This window comes from Orcinus orca, chromosome 13 (assembly GCF_937001465.1).
Source record: "Orcinus orca chromosome 13, mOrcOrc1.1, whole genome shotgun sequence".
NCBI classification, from domain to species: domain Eukaryota; kingdom Metazoa; phylum Chordata; class Mammalia; order Artiodactyla; family Delphinidae; genus Orcinus; species Orcinus orca.
In genome coordinates, this window is record NC_064571.1 from 37,541,362 (window position 1) to 37,556,530 (window position 15,169).

Below are 15,169 nucleotides of genomic sequence, written 5' to 3' on the forward strand. Positions count from 1 at the left end.
TATCCACAATGAAGCTCCTTTTAAATTTGGTACTGACACTAAGGGGTCGTCCATGAAGAAAAGATATAAAACAGTGAATTCATATTTGCTTCTTTTTTGAAACTGTACTAGGTATCAAACCAGCAGAAACATTTACCCCTGGACTGCAAAAACTCTCCAATATTTCATTATTTAAATACTAATGTAAACATTTATACAACCCAATAAACCAATTTAACATTAGAATCCTACTGGTACCATAAAACAGTAAAAGGAATCATCTTTATAAAAATAAACTTCAAGAAACCATTATCAGCTTACAGTACAGAAAAATCCAAAAATTAAACCAAATTATTTCTTTAAAAACCAACATTTGAAATATTACTGTTCCACAATAAACATTCATTTTACGTATCAATAATTTATTGCTTCATTAGTTATAATGTTTACAGATGTGTGTGAGTACTAAAGACCAAATTTGTAAATCCTGTACTTTCCAAAAACTCAACTATGTTCTTTGGTGTAGTGTAAGCCAAGGGTGTGAAAATGACTATGAAGTGATTACTTATAAAATGTACGGTGTTTCTAGGAACAGAAGAAATTAGGTCATCTAATGCACAGGTAAAGTTTTTTCTATATTTTCCTGGTGCTATAAATGAGGGCTAAAAATGAATGTTAACTTAGTGTTGTCATGGGACTTAATATTAAGCCAACAGGAATGAGATCAACTGCAGGAGAATAAGCTCAAGCAACATCAGAAAGGACCTGTTTATTTTCTCCAAATTCTTCTACATAGGTCCAGGCTGAAGAGATTGTGTTCCCTGTCCAAATGAAGTAACGTAAGCTGGGCCGCCAGTTCCTTTGCATCTTCCAACGTAGTACAGAGTTTGTCTGGCATGAAGTAACTCTGGGATCCATTTGCAATAGCAGGAATAACGATTTTATATGCCAAGAGTACTTTCCCATCTTGACTTGTTGTTGAATATAAATAATACTCCGGTGGTGCCCAATTATTTTTGTTGCAGTAATAATCCAAATGCATTACTTCAGAATTGAAATGATTGGATTTTAAAGAATACATACTAATTGGAGTAAGCTTTGTTCCAGGAAAAAATGGATAAGCGCATCTTTCAATTTCGGGGAGGCTTGGGCCATGCTGGCCATTGAGACAAGCTGGAAGAGTTGGTACCATGCCTAGAGTTTTTGGGTGGCTCTCTTCTTTGTTAGCAAACACAATCAGGTTTTCTGAATTGGGGCTAATCTGACCATTAAGATGCTGTCTCCAAGTGTTTTCTTTATTTACAGGTTTTCCCAGTGTTACCTCAATACTTGCTCCATCAATGCATTTTCCATTCATAACAGACATAGCAGCCACTGCATCTTCTCGGTTGAAAAAGTGAACAAAAGCATAATCTCTACATTTCTTTACTCATTCAACTGCACCAGGTTTGAATTTATTGAATTCTGCTTTAATTGTTTCCTCTGTAGTTGAGATCATTACATTTCATACATAGAGAACTTTAACTCTCTGCGTGGTTTCCTCATCAACCTCTTTCTCTGGGTCAGTCCAATCTACCTGAATGGTATGGCCCTACAGTTTGAAGGTTCCTGGAATTAGTTTTCTCCTAGCCATAGCAGTAGCTCTGTGAGATTCATGCTCAACAAACGCAAAACTGCGATTTTTGGTCTTATCAGTTGCGCTTGGGTAAACAATGACATCTACAACTCCTTCTGTAACTTTCTTCATTTCATCCAAGATTTCTTCCTTCTTCTTTTCCTTCAGAATAACTCCAATAAATAATCTGCAGTTATCCAAGCTTACACACACACCGATAAACTTCCCTGGTCGAATCTCATAATTATTAAGAATTCTGATGGCTAACTGGGCTTCTTCTTTTGTAGTACACATCACAAAAGCATAACCTCGATTTTCACCACTAAATTCCATCGTAAGTCGAAATTCATATATCTTCCCAGCTCTTTCAAATACAGGAACTAATTCATCTTCATACATATCACGAGGTATTTTTCCTACAAAAACTTCACAGCCTCTAGGTGGAGGTGGACCTTCCCAACCTGGAGGCGGACCACCAAACTTCCTTTGCCCATTTTCTTGAACCATGTTGTATCCAGTCTTTTCCATCAAAGCAAGTAATGCTGCTTCATTCTGAGTACCAGTTCGGACTTTACTGCATCCATTTGTTCCATCTGTATTTTCTTCATTCATGGTTGCAGTTCCCCTCGGGTCTTCAAATGTTGGTGCTAAATGCCTGGGACCAACGACCACAAACCGCCGCCACCGTTTCGGGGCCAGTCGGTGGGAGCGGGGGTCACCGCAGGGGGGAGGGGAGCCCACGTGGAGGAGCTCGCGAGGTCCTCGCGCCTAGCCTGGTCTCCCTTTAATTTATTTTATTTTTGGCTGCATTGGGTCTTTGTTGCTGCGCACCGGATTTCTCTAGTTGCGGCGAGCGGGGGATATTCTTCCTTGCGTGCGCATGCTTCTCATTGCGGTGGCTTCTCTTGTTGTGGAGCAAGGGCTCTAGGCGCACGGGCTTCAGTAGTTGTGGCTCGTGGGCTCAGTAGTTGTGGCTCGCGGGCTCTAGAGCACAGGCTCAGTAGTTGCGGCGCATGGGCTTAGTTGCTCTGCAGCATGTGGGATCTTCCTAGATCAGGGCTCAAACCCGTGTCCCCTGCAATGGCAGGCAGATTCTTAACCACTGCGCCACCAGGGAAGCCCTCAAACTTTTATTTAAAACAAAGTGAGAATAAATAAGCAATACAAAACAAAACAAAAAAACTTCCAAGGTGAACGAAAGCTTTCTATGTGTGCAGCAAACAGAGACAGACAGCCTACCAAGTCCAGAGGTAGACTGCTCCAACAGATAACAACTCTCCCACTCAGGAAGCTGCCTGGCTAATAGACTGGCCCAGTATGGAAAAGGAAGGCTTTCTGGGGACAAGGAAGGAGGAGCAGAGGCTCTGAGATGGGCAGAAGGTGTTTGGGGGGAAAAGAGAGAAGACTAGGCTGCTTGGAAAGGATTCCTCTTCCCCCTCCATCCTTCAGGCTAGGAGGTCAGATTTGAGCAGAGACTCAAGGCAGGGCCTGAGGATGATCACAACAGTCAGGTTACCTACCCTGGTGTACTCAGTTTTCCACTACCAGTGGATGTCTGTCCAACCTCTAGATATTTAGATGTGGAAGTGGTACATGCAGGGACCACTATCAGTAAAAGAGGTCTTCTGGGTGGTCTCTAAGGGGTGGGCTTAGGCTTGTACTGCCCCATTCCTACACTCTCAAAGTTCCTGTAGTGACCATAGTGATCATACCATGGGGCACGATCATCATCTAAGACCAGCTGTAGATGTGGACCAGAGCAACCTCACATGATGCAGCTGGAGGTCAACCCACAACAGATCATTGGAGCAAAAAATGACCCTCGTTAGCAACATTATCTGTCCCCTGCACTGGTAACAGGACATATCATTATATGGCATCTTTCACTAAAGTGGTTCCTCGTGCTTTTTATCTCCCCTTCTCCAAAATTCTCCTCCTCTGTATTGTCAATCTTCTTTGGTAGTGTCATCATTCACAAAATCACCTAAAGAAGAAATTTTCTAGTTATTTTTTGCTCTTTCTCCACCAACCACATTCTGGCCCAGCCAAGAAATCCTGATTATCCTCTCAAATAATCTCTATCCTCTCTCCTCCACAGCCACTAGTTAGTACACATCTGGATGGCTGCTGGCCTCTGTCTTCTCTAATTCCATCCTCATCACTGGTTCTAGATGCTCTAAAAGTCATATTTGATCATGGAGCCTCCCATGCTTAAAAACCATTGGTAGCTCCCCAGGGCCTGTAGAATATGAGGCTGCATTGCTTTTGGGAACCAGGCAGGGTATAGATAAATGAATGAGTGAATGAATAGAAACAAAGAGATGGGGAAGAGGAATTGGGGGTAAGAGAGTTTTATTGAATTCCTGTCATGGGGGAGACCACCCACCATAATCCTGTAAGCTCTACTATGCCCTGTAGTTGAATTCCAATCCACACAAGGGGATAAAAATTGTATTTAAAATCTTTTATTCCTCTATTCATGCCACCCCAGCCAGGCATGCTTCCAATTTCCTTCCTCACTCTCCTTATAGATTCCAAAAGCACTTCACACTGCTTCCCTGAGACCCACATGAGTGAGAAATGAAGTGCCATGTGGTCAGCTCCATGTAGCCTAGCAGACCGCCCCCCAGGGTGTCTTTCTGTAGTTTGTTGGGCGGGTGCAAAATTCTAACCAATTTTCCCTTCTAGCCCTGCCTCGCCTCTTGCTAGAGAGAAGAATGTGGTCTTAGAAGGGGAGAAATATTTCCTCTTTTAACACAGTCCCTTGTCTTATACTCACCTTAGAAAATGACCACTTTTTCTGAACACTCACACACAAACACACACACACACACTGCTTAGCTTCCTATAAAAACTGCTGTTATTGTGTTTTTGTCCTTAAGATCTGCATTTTGGGGGTGGTTGGCCCTTGCTGCTGCACTTGACAGGAGCTGACAAGTAACCACTTGTGGGTGTCACAGATGCTGTGACTGGACTGTCTCAGGGATGAGGTGATGAGAAGCTGGTTTGGTGTTTGTGCACCCAGGCAACCGTCATGTTTACTTGCTGTCTCTTTGGTAGGCTTCCAAACCAGCTGCACCACACCCGTTAACACTGGGCTCCACACTGGCTACTGACGGGTTCGCCTGCCAGTTGTGAGGAATTACTACTTTTCACTTGAGAAATTGTGGTTTCATTGGAGGAGTAGTTTTACAGACACACATCAGAATTTCGCCTGACAAAAATCCTAAATGCCCAACGAGGCGGTGTCCTGGTTGGGTGTGTCCTGCTCCCAATCAGACTGTCTGCTCCTCTGCTTGAGAGGCTGATATATATTGTGCTTATCAACCCATTTGGATCTGTTGAGATCCTACTGTGTGTTTGGCATGGATCTAGACCTCAGGAACCCAAAGATAAATAAGGTATGGTCGGCCAGGAGTGATAACTAGGTGAATAGGTGAATATATTGCAGGGCCATAGGGCTAGAAAAGCAGGCAGAGGTAAAGTGCTGTGGGAGCACAGAGGAGGTGGAGGGCAACTGGGGACAGTTTGTGGAATGGAGGATATTTGAGCTGGGTGTAAAAGGCAAAGAAGAACGTTTGAAGAAGAACAGCACATGCCAGGCACTGTGCTTGGTGCTTTACCTCCATTGACTCATAGGAGTGCTCACAACAGCCCTGTGAGAAGGAACTATTATTACCCCCATTTTACAGAGGAAGAAGCAGAGGCTTCTGGAGGGTAAGTCACTTGCCTAAGGTCACATACCTAGTAAGTCAAGAAGCTGAGATGTAAGATATTGCCATGTGTGTAGTACACACTCAGTAATCATTAGATATTATTATTTTATTATTATAGTTATTAAGCCCAGGGCTACTGCCTCTAAAGCCCAGGTCCCTGAGACAGTATTATCATGGCTCCAGCAGCATGCGAAAGAAGCGAATGTCTGAGTCTTACCCTGGGTCACTAAGGCATGAGTCCTTTTTGGTGGCAGTCTTAAGGTTCTGAGTCAAAACTTGCAGCCTTGCTAAATTACGAAGAAGGCAGACTTGGTCTTTGGATTCCATAGATCATAGGAGTGCCCCTGACCCCCTTACGCACTCCTCTTCCTTCGGGCTGCTGCTTCTACTCTTTCCCCATTTCTGAAAAATCTATTTCTTGATAAAGGATCAGACCGTCCAAGTCCAAACCTTAGAACTTGAAACGTGGAAAAAGCCATGGAGATCATTTGGTTTAGATCCTTGATTTTACAGATGCAAAAACAGAGGCTGAATTAATCAAGTTTCTTTTTGCTTCAAGAGACATAACCCAATTTAAACTATCTCAAGTGAAAAAGGGAGTTACATTAGCTTTCAGGGGTGGAACTAGCTTCAAGGGAGAAAAACAAATGTCATTAGTTTATTTGTGCTCTCTTTTTAATCGCAGATCTTTTGTCTCTGCTTCAAAATGTGATGTCTTCAATTGTTCCTGGTACAACTGGAATTCTTTTTTTATGGTTGGTAGAGGATATGGCCAGAGAAAACCCCAGGCTACATCATTCCATGTTAGTGATTCAGATGAAAGAGAGAACTTCTGTCTCCTTGTTTCAGTATATATAAATCCCAGGGAAAGACTCTGATTGGCCCAGCTTGGGTCACATGGCTACTTCTTGGACCAATCACTGTGGCCAACTGGATGTGCTGCGATGATTGATGACCTGGGTCTCATGTTATCCCAGTGTGGGGTGGGGTGGGGATGGCAGGTATTATGGAGAGTGATCTTACCAGAATCATGTGTGCTTTTATAGAGGGAGGAGGGTTGCTCTCACCAGAAGGGCAGTGAGGTAATCGGCCTTCTAGGTTACCAGAGATCACCACTTCCTGATGTCTAGGCCTTCATGTAATCCCCTCCCCTTGAGTGTGAGCTTGACCTAGCGATTCACTTCTAATGAATAGAATATGGCAAAAGTGATGGGATATTCCTTCTGACATTATTTTACTAAAGTCTGTGATTCCCCCTTTTTCCCTTGCTCACTCGGATGAAGCAGCTCCCATGTTATAAGCTGCCCTATGGAAAGGCTCATGTGGCAAGAAACTGAGGACTACCTCTGGCCAATAGCCAGTAAGGAACTAAGACCCTCAATCCAATAGCCCACAAGGACCTGAGTCCTGCCAATAACCACTGACAGAGCTTGGGAGTGGATGTTTCCCACCTGAACCTTGAGTGAGGGCAGCCCTGGCCGACTCCTTGATTGCAGCCTGTGAGAGACCCTGAGCTGGACGATCCAGCTAAGCTACACTCACATTCCTGACCCATAAGAACTGTGAGGTCATCAATATACATTGCTTTAAGCTGCTAAGTTTCGGAGTAATTTGTTATGCAGCAACAGAAAACTTAAACAGGGAGGAAGGACATTCAGCAGACAGAAAAAATACACAGATATCCGCTGCAGAACCTACTAGTACACAAAACACCATCATTGTTCTGGTTTCTGAATGTCCTGAGCTTTCCTTATCAGACTTTCCCTGCCAGCTCTGTCTTCCTGCCTGCCTGTGTTACCCTTTCATTCTTCATAACTTTTATTTCTTTCCATTCTCCTTGCCTTTGTGAGAGCCAGCAGGAAAGGGAAAGGAACAGGGAAGAGACATATGTTGAGAAACTAACAATAATGAGGGCCTACTATGTGTCAAGCACTTTGCAGCCCACTTTCCATGACTCGTCTCATTTAGTCATCTCCCCAAACCCCATGAGGCTGGTTTTACTAGTTCTATTTCATAGATAAGAGAATTGAAGCATGGAGAGTTGACATAACTTTCTCAAGATCACTTATCAGGAAAGTGGCAGTGATGGGACACAAGCAAAGCATGTTGGTTCCACTGCAGCACGCTGCCTCCTGGCATGCAGGTTTTGTTCTTATACAATAATAGGTCCACTTGTTCCTGCTGATGGGGCACGGAGCTAACTCCAACATTAGGCCTTCATTCAGAGAGGGCTGACCAGTTTGATTGTACAGCTTTGACAGAATTACTCTGTTCTTTTCTTTCTGTGCCAACAGGTAAATTTCTAACCAGAACTGCTGCCAGCTAAACAAATCCCTTGGGGAAGGAATCCCTTCTTCACTCTCCAAGTCAGATGGCTTCTGTGTTAAGCCAAAGGCTGAATGTGCCAGGGAGGATGCAGTGCCACCTGCTCCCACGGGTGCCTGCAACAGCCCACCCCAGTGGAGAAGGACAACCAGGAATTTTGGGGCCCAGAGAGATTGTCCCAGGCCTACTCACCAAGAAGCGGGAGCCCTCAGCCTTGGCTTCTGCCACAGCAAATGGGACACATGATGGAGTGGAGGGGTTCTATTTGCAGATATAACTCTGACTCCTTCACCAAGATGGCACCATAAAGCCTCATCAGCTGAACAAGAGAAACCAAGAACAGAGACTAGACTGTAGGCCTAGTTTCAGAGACAGAGAAAAGCAATTTCCCTGAAGTGCCATTCTGAGCCATGTGAGTCATAGCTGAACTGCCAAGGGAAGCATTTTTAGAACATCACAGAGGGGACAGTCATAGGCCTAAGCCTTTAAAGAACTACATTTTTTTAAACATCAACTGCTTTTTCCCTGGAGGGAGTCCTTCTAATAGGGAGTATAGAAATGGATAATTAATAATTGTGATATTGAGAAAGTGGCCTGAAAAAGGAAAAAAATTACATGGAACCAGCTTCTCATCCAAGACATGCCTCTTCCCTCCCTGCTTTGCTCTGATCTAGGGATGCAGTGATGCTTAGCTCAAGTTTCCAGACCCCAGCTCTCACAGTCCTTACCAACTTACACTTGCATTTCATCATCAGTCTGATTTATAGAGCTGAGAGTCACGTTTTATCAGGGAACCACTAACGTGGAAATGTATCACAAATTCTTTTTCCTCCATTTGTATTTTCAATATTCTGTGTTAATTACCTAATCTTTTCCTCGTGACAAACCCGTGATGTATTTGTGCGTGTACCAGTATTGAGCACATACCTTCTGTGTACCAGTAGCCTAATTAGAAAAATATGGGGGGAAGGAATTGGATGTATTAGGTTTGAAGGCAGAACTGCCTCCACATTTCTGGACAAGTCACTCATTTTCAGTTTCCACCCTTTCTTTAAGTATTTCTCCCAGGCTCATCTTCCATCTCCACTGCCCCTGAATTCCAAGCTTTTTCTGTCCCTGCTCGTTGGGCTGTTCTGCTGCCTCCTTCAGATTCTCCAAGGTCCCCTCTCTGCTGGGACTATGACCTGCTGAGGCCACATCTTCTCAATACTGTAGCTGACCCCAGAATGGATGAGATACTTTTTGCTCAGCTCCTGCAGCTGGGGATGTTCTTGTCAGGCTCACTTTCCAAGAGTTGCTAATAATGAGAACCGTCGTTGCGCGCTTAGTATACGCTAGGCTCGTGCTAAGCTCTTTATGTACTTTGTTTTCATTAACCCTCACAAGAAGCTTGTCCCTCTGGTCATCCTCCTTTACAAATGCAAACACTGTGGAACAGAGATGTTAAGTAACATGCCCAGAGGCACAAATCTAGTAGTGGTGCTGGAAGTTGAATGCCGTCAACTGGCTCCAAAGCCCCTATTCTGCACCGTGATGCTATTGGTTGGTTCCAGATCTTAGTCCATTTCCTGAAGGGTCCTTTGGGTCCTAGTTGTTTGGGTCAGGTACAGCTGTATCGTGGGATAAGACAGGTATTCAATAAATTCTATTGAAGAAGCTAGTGTTGAACATCCACTGGGGGTGCAAAGCACTGTTAACTAGCAAACCGGGGGTGTGGGTTTTGGTGTGATGAAGCATGCTAATCTTTCATTGAATGATTGGGAAGGGAATCCTTTTGCTTGCAAGTAGATCTGACCTGCGACAAAATTATGAGGTCTCTGTGTGTCCCATTGTCTGGCACTTCTTGAACTCGGTTCTGTTCTGTCTTCAACTTAGCTGGGTTTTCTTTCTCCTCCACCCTGTATTTTCTCTCTGTGCTCTCCACCCAGCACTTCACTCAGAAATAGGTCACATGCACCCCAGTGCATCTTTATTATAAGCCTTATCTTCAGATTATCCAGGAGTGCATTCTTTAACATTTATTTAGCCACCTGGCTCTGGAGAGGCTGTGATGAGTCATGGTGTCCCCAGCTTCACTGAGCTTATACTTTGGTAGGTGAAGGCTGACATGAGTTCGTATAATAAGATACAATGAAATGGGAACTCTTAAGGGGAATACATAATATAAGGTAGGACCCCAAGCTGATTAATAAAAGGCATTGTTATTTTCTGGGGTGATGGAAATATTATAAATCTTGATTGGAATATTGGTTGCATAGGGAATATATATCTTCAAAGCTCATCAAATTGTGCACTGAAGACCTGTACGTTTCTTTGTGTGTAAATATTACCTGAGTAAAACCTGTGTTTTGTTTTTTCTTCTTGCTTTTGTTTTTTGTCTAAGAAATGAAAAAAGAATCATCAGTAAGCAGACACAGAGTCATTCCCAAGTGCCATTTGGTCAGTCATCTAAGAGCCATTCATTCAGCAAATAGTTATTGAGCACCTAATATGTACTAGGACTGTCCTAGAATCCATCAGTGAAGAGACAAACGTCCCTGTCTTCATGAAGCTTACATTTTACCAGGACCCTTTGGGGGCAGAGGAGAGAGAGATTTCCCCTGGTCTCAGCTGGAGTGCCGGGATGCTCTGATTTCAGATGGCCCTGTGATCTATGAAAAAGGGGGATTAGTGAAAAAGACTCACAAAGCAGGAAACAAGAAGTCGTCACAAGCTTCATAGCCTAGAACTTCTCTTTCAGGTGGAGCCCAGAGAAGAGTCTGCAAATCTTCCAGCCCCAACTCCAGAGTCTCCTGGTGACTTTCGGGGGGCAGCATCCACATCACCTCCCACCAGCCACTCCGTGGGCTGAGAAGACAGCGCCTCCACCAGAGGGCCTGGGCTCCCTTCCGACGCATCTGCGAACAGGGCGTGGGCTCTGGCCAAAGCCCCAAACCAGAAGGTGGAAACTTTTGCTGAGCACTGGGAGAGGCGGGGAGGTGTTGGTGTTTTAGAAACCAAACCTATGTCCTTAGAAACACCGCAGAAGGGCTCGGCAGAGCAGCCAGGAGTTGGATGGTGCTGCAGTGAATCACAGAAACTCCAGGGAAGAAGAGGCCATCAGAGAGGGGAGGCAGGCTCTTTTTTTTTGTGGTATGCGGGCCTCTCACTGCCGTGGCCTGCCCCGCCGCGGAGCAAAGGCTCCGCACGCGCAGGTCCAGCGGCCATGGCCCACGGGCCCAGCCGCCCCGCGGCATGTGAGACCCTCCCAGACCGGGCACGAACCCGCGTCCCCCGCATCGGCAGGCGGACTACCAACCACTGCGCCACCAGGGAAGCCCGAGGCAGGCTCTTTTGAAGTCTCAAAATCTTTATTAAATAAAGGATCCAAGAGGCCTTGATCATAGAGCAAAGTTTAATAACGTTATATATAATAAAGGAAAATGAAGCAACAATAGCTATTGTTAGTTAAAAATGACCTAAGTGACGTATAATCTTTGAATTTACAAAGATAGCACAACTTATGCAATAAATCATATTTGCAGTTAGTCTTTTTTTCAGTAGCAACAATAAGATGATTTTACAGGGGTAGAGTTGGGGTTGCAGTTTGTGAGACTTGTCATAACATTTCTCAGCTCTCTTTCCAATTTTTGCTCTTCCTATACCTTTTTTTTTTTTTTTTTTTGTCATTTAGTTGACCACAGTCACATTGTCTGCTTTCTCTTCCATTTTTGAAAACATATAAAACTTCCAAGTGATACGGGAACTTCATTTGGAAGTTGAATAAGTGAAAAGAATTAAATTCAGAAAGTTTCCTTAAACCTAAAAACATGGAAAACTTCAGCAATGTTACGAAAATGACCAAAATGCCCCAATGACCCGAGGAATAAGCGAGCATCCAAGTTCTTCCCCAGCACATCGGAACCCTTCTCCAGAGGTGGTCTCATCCACTGGTTTGCCCAGCGCAGCATGCTGCACCGCAAGGGGAAAGAAACAGAAGAAAAGTCACAGTTCAGAGAGATCAACACACTTTTGGAATTTGGAAAGCTGATGTATTTTTGCAGGAATTGTCAAATTTTTCTGTAAAGGTCTGGATAGTAAATGGTTCAGGCATTGTGGGTTACTGTGGGCTCCGTCAAAATTGTTCAACGCTGCCATTATCACAGGAACGCCGCCAAAGACAATATGGGCATGGCTGTGTTCCAATAAAACTTTATTTACAAAAACAGGCATGGGTTGGCTTTAACCCACAGGCCGTTTGCCAGTCTCTGGATTATTGGTTCCATGGCAGCAGGCCAGAGACAACTCCAAACAGGAGTTGGGGAAGAAGGGCTGAACAATGGAGTCAGGGACTGCTATGTTCACTAGCATTTCCTTTTCCTTATGGACATGTAGGTGGCCTATATTTTCCCAGCCTCTCTCATAGTTAGGTGGGGCTACGTGACTGAGTTCTGAATGCTAGTGGCATATGAACGGAAATAAAGTCTGCCATTTTCAGGCCTGGATTCTTAACAACATCCCAGGAGATCTCCGTGTTCTCACTTGCTCTTCCCTTATCTGCTGGCTGGGTAAAGAGGATCCGGTGGAGAACTCTGAGACTCTGGAAGTAAGATATGCCAAGTGGCAAGAGCACTTGGTAGAAGAAACCTAGGTTCCCAGATAACGGGGTAGAGCACAGCTTCCTTGCCAACACCCTTGAACTTTGACAGGAAGTGGGCATTAAATTTTTATTTTGCAAATCACTGAGAATTGAGGGCCTGTTGATAGAGCAGCCAGGGTTATCTACTGTAATACAGAATCCAAGGATCATGTTACTTTGTGGTACAGCAACTCCCCTCTGAAAACCCAGACATTGAATACAACATGCACTTTTGAACATGTGGTGAGGGTGGGATTGAAATCAGCAGAATTTTTTGAATTTGGGGATTAAAAAAAAACAGTCAGAACCTGAGATCCTGCCGTAACTGCAAATTCAGGAGTCTTTTAAAAGGAGTTTTCAAATGTTTTGTGTAAAATGAATCTATCTGATTTTCATAGAAGCTTTGTGAGCAAGGGTATTCATTAGAGCTCTTCAGTTATGAGAAGCCGAGACCATTTAAGCTAGCATGAGTAAAATTGGGGAATTTATGGTAAAAAGATAAAAGCATTTCCTTAGACTTGAAGATAGGCATAAAGCTCAGCCTCAGGCCAGGCCAGGCCAGGGTTCAGGAACTGGAAATCCGTCAGGATTGTCTCTCAGCTCTGCCTCTCCCAGCAAGCTGCTCTGTTCTTCTGTAGCCCAGCTTCTTCTCTGGCCAGCTTCCTTTCTGGCCAAGCCCAGAAACTAAGGTTTTTCATTTCTTCCTTTCAAAAAATCGACCCATTCATCTGTCGATGGACATTTAGGTTGCTTCCATGTCCTAGCTATTGTAAATAGAGCTGCCATGAACATTGTGGTACATGACTCTTTTTGAATTATGGTTTTCTCAGGGTATATGCCCAGGGGTGGGATTGCTGGGTCATATGGTAGTCCTATTTTTAGTTCTTTAAGGAACCACCATACTGTTCTCCATAGTAGCTGTATCAATTTACATTCCCACCAACAGTGCAAGAGGGTTCCCTTTTCTCCACACCCTCTCCAGCATTTACTGTTTGTAGATTTTTTGATGATGGCCATTCTGACCAGTGTGAGCTGATACCTCACTGTAGTTTTAATTTGCATTTCCTAATGATTAGTGATGTTGAGCATCCTTTCATGTGTTTGTTGTCAGTCTGTATATCTTTGGAGAAATGTCTATTTAGATCTTCTGCCCATTTTTGGATTGGGTTGGTTTTTTTTTTGATATTGAGCTGCATGAGTTGCTTGTATATTTTGGAAATTAATCCTTTGTCAGTTGATTCATTTGCAAATATTTTCTCCCATTCTGAGGGTTGTCTTTTCATCTTGCTTATGGTTTCCTCTGCGGTGCAAAAGCTTTTAAATTTCATTAGGTCCCATTTGTTTATTTTTGTTTTTATTTGCATTACTCTAGGAGGTGGGTCAAAAAGGATCTTGCTGTGATTTATGTCATAGAGTGTTCTGCCTATGTTTTCCTCTAAGAGTTTTATAGTGTCTGGCCTTACATTGACAGATGAATGGATAAAGATGTGGCACATATATACAATGGAATATTACTCAGCCATAAAAAGAAACGAAATTGAGTTATTTGTAGTGAGGTGGGTGGACCTCGAGACTGTCATACAGAGTGAAGTAAGTCAGAAAGAGGAAAACAAATACCATATGCTAACACATATATATGGAATCTAAAAAAAAAAAAAAGTTCTGATGAACCTAGTGGCAGGACAGGAATAAAGATGCAAAAGTAGAGAATGGACTTGAAGACATGGTGGGGGTGGGGAAGGGAAGCTGGGACGAAGTGAGAGAGTAACATTGACATACATACACTACCAAATGTAAAATAGATAGCTAGTGGGAAGCAGCAGCATAGCACAGGGAGATAAGCTCAGTGCTTTGTGACCACCTAGAGGGGTGGGATAGGGAGGGTGGGAGGGAGGCCCAAGAGGGAGGGGATATGGGGACATATGTATACATACAGCTGATTCACTTTGTTATACAGCAGAAACTAACACAACATTGTAAAGCAATTATACTCTAGTAAAAAAATAAAATAAAAAGGTTGGGATGTATTAATAAAAAGAGTAAAGTTAAAAAAAAAAAAAATCAACCCAGACTGAGCCTGAACCTCCTGGTGCTTATTCTAAAATCCCAGGAGAGGAAGTCTGATTGTGCCTGGGTGAGGGTGGTGTCCACTCCCAGTCCAACCAGCTGTGGCCACGAGATATAAACATGGCCCATCCTGGGGCAACTCCCCATGCAGGTAGACAGGGCAGATATGTTTTCCTCTTTTCATACGATTAGACATACAGGCAGGGCAGACGTTCCCACAAGGGAAGTGTGGCACAGAGACGTTAATGACTTTCTGAAAGCCACCCAGACGCCTCAGCAGGGCTGGTACCACAGCCACCCTTTCTCTTCATCCCATTGTTCCATCTCTCACCACAGGTATCCTGCTTTCCACACAAATTAGTAATGCCTTTTGATATTTAACAAAAGTATAGCCTTCTCCAAAAGCAGGTCTTGCTTTCCCTGCTGCCCTGCCAAAGCTTTTGCTTGGTTTGTCATGACAAGCAGGAATAGGGTGTGGGAGAAAGAGGCAGGAGGGCCACGGGTTTCAGCACTGCAAGGTGCTTTGTAGACTAAAACGTTTGGAGAGCCTCTGGTATAACTCACCTTCTGGACTCTAGACTGAAAATTACCTAAGTAGTATGGTTAGTACTATTTGTACTATAGTACTAAATAATACAATTAAAAATTTAAAAAAATTGTACAAGTATTAATAAACCAAAAGTTCTGGTGGACAGGAATCTTATCTCTCAGTACCAACCTAGCACAGGCCTTGATACCTAGTAGTTACTCAATACATATTTGTTGAAAGATTGAATGTATTTATGTTTCCTGAAGAAAAATTAATTTAAAAAAAGAAAGAAAAGAAAAATTAGAACGTACTGAGCAGTA

The 15,169-nt window shown here is 43.6% G+C and overlaps 1 protein-coding gene and 1 long non-coding RNA gene across 2 annotated transcripts in view; one reads left to right on the forward strand and one right to left on the reverse strand.

Moving 5' to 3' along the window:
• Nucleotides 1-12,131, forward strand: part of LOC117196925 (uncharacterized) — a 32,359-nt gene extending 20,228 nt beyond the window's left edge. The window contains exon 4 of the long non-coding RNA XR_007471081.1: nucleotides 10,376-12,131. This is a non-coding gene — a long non-coding RNA (uncharacterized LOC117196925). The remainder of the gene's footprint in view (nucleotides 1-10,375) is intronic.
• On the reverse strand, nucleotides 174-2,344 carry LOC101286310 (probable RNA-binding protein 46). Its single transcript, XM_012537051.3, is given in 1 exon segment — nucleotides 174-2,344. A coding segment is annotated over 1 exon segment (1,458 nt). The 5' UTR covers nucleotides 2,207-2,344; the 3' UTR covers nucleotides 174-748.
• Nucleotides 12,132-15,169: the final 3,038 nt, after the last annotated feature.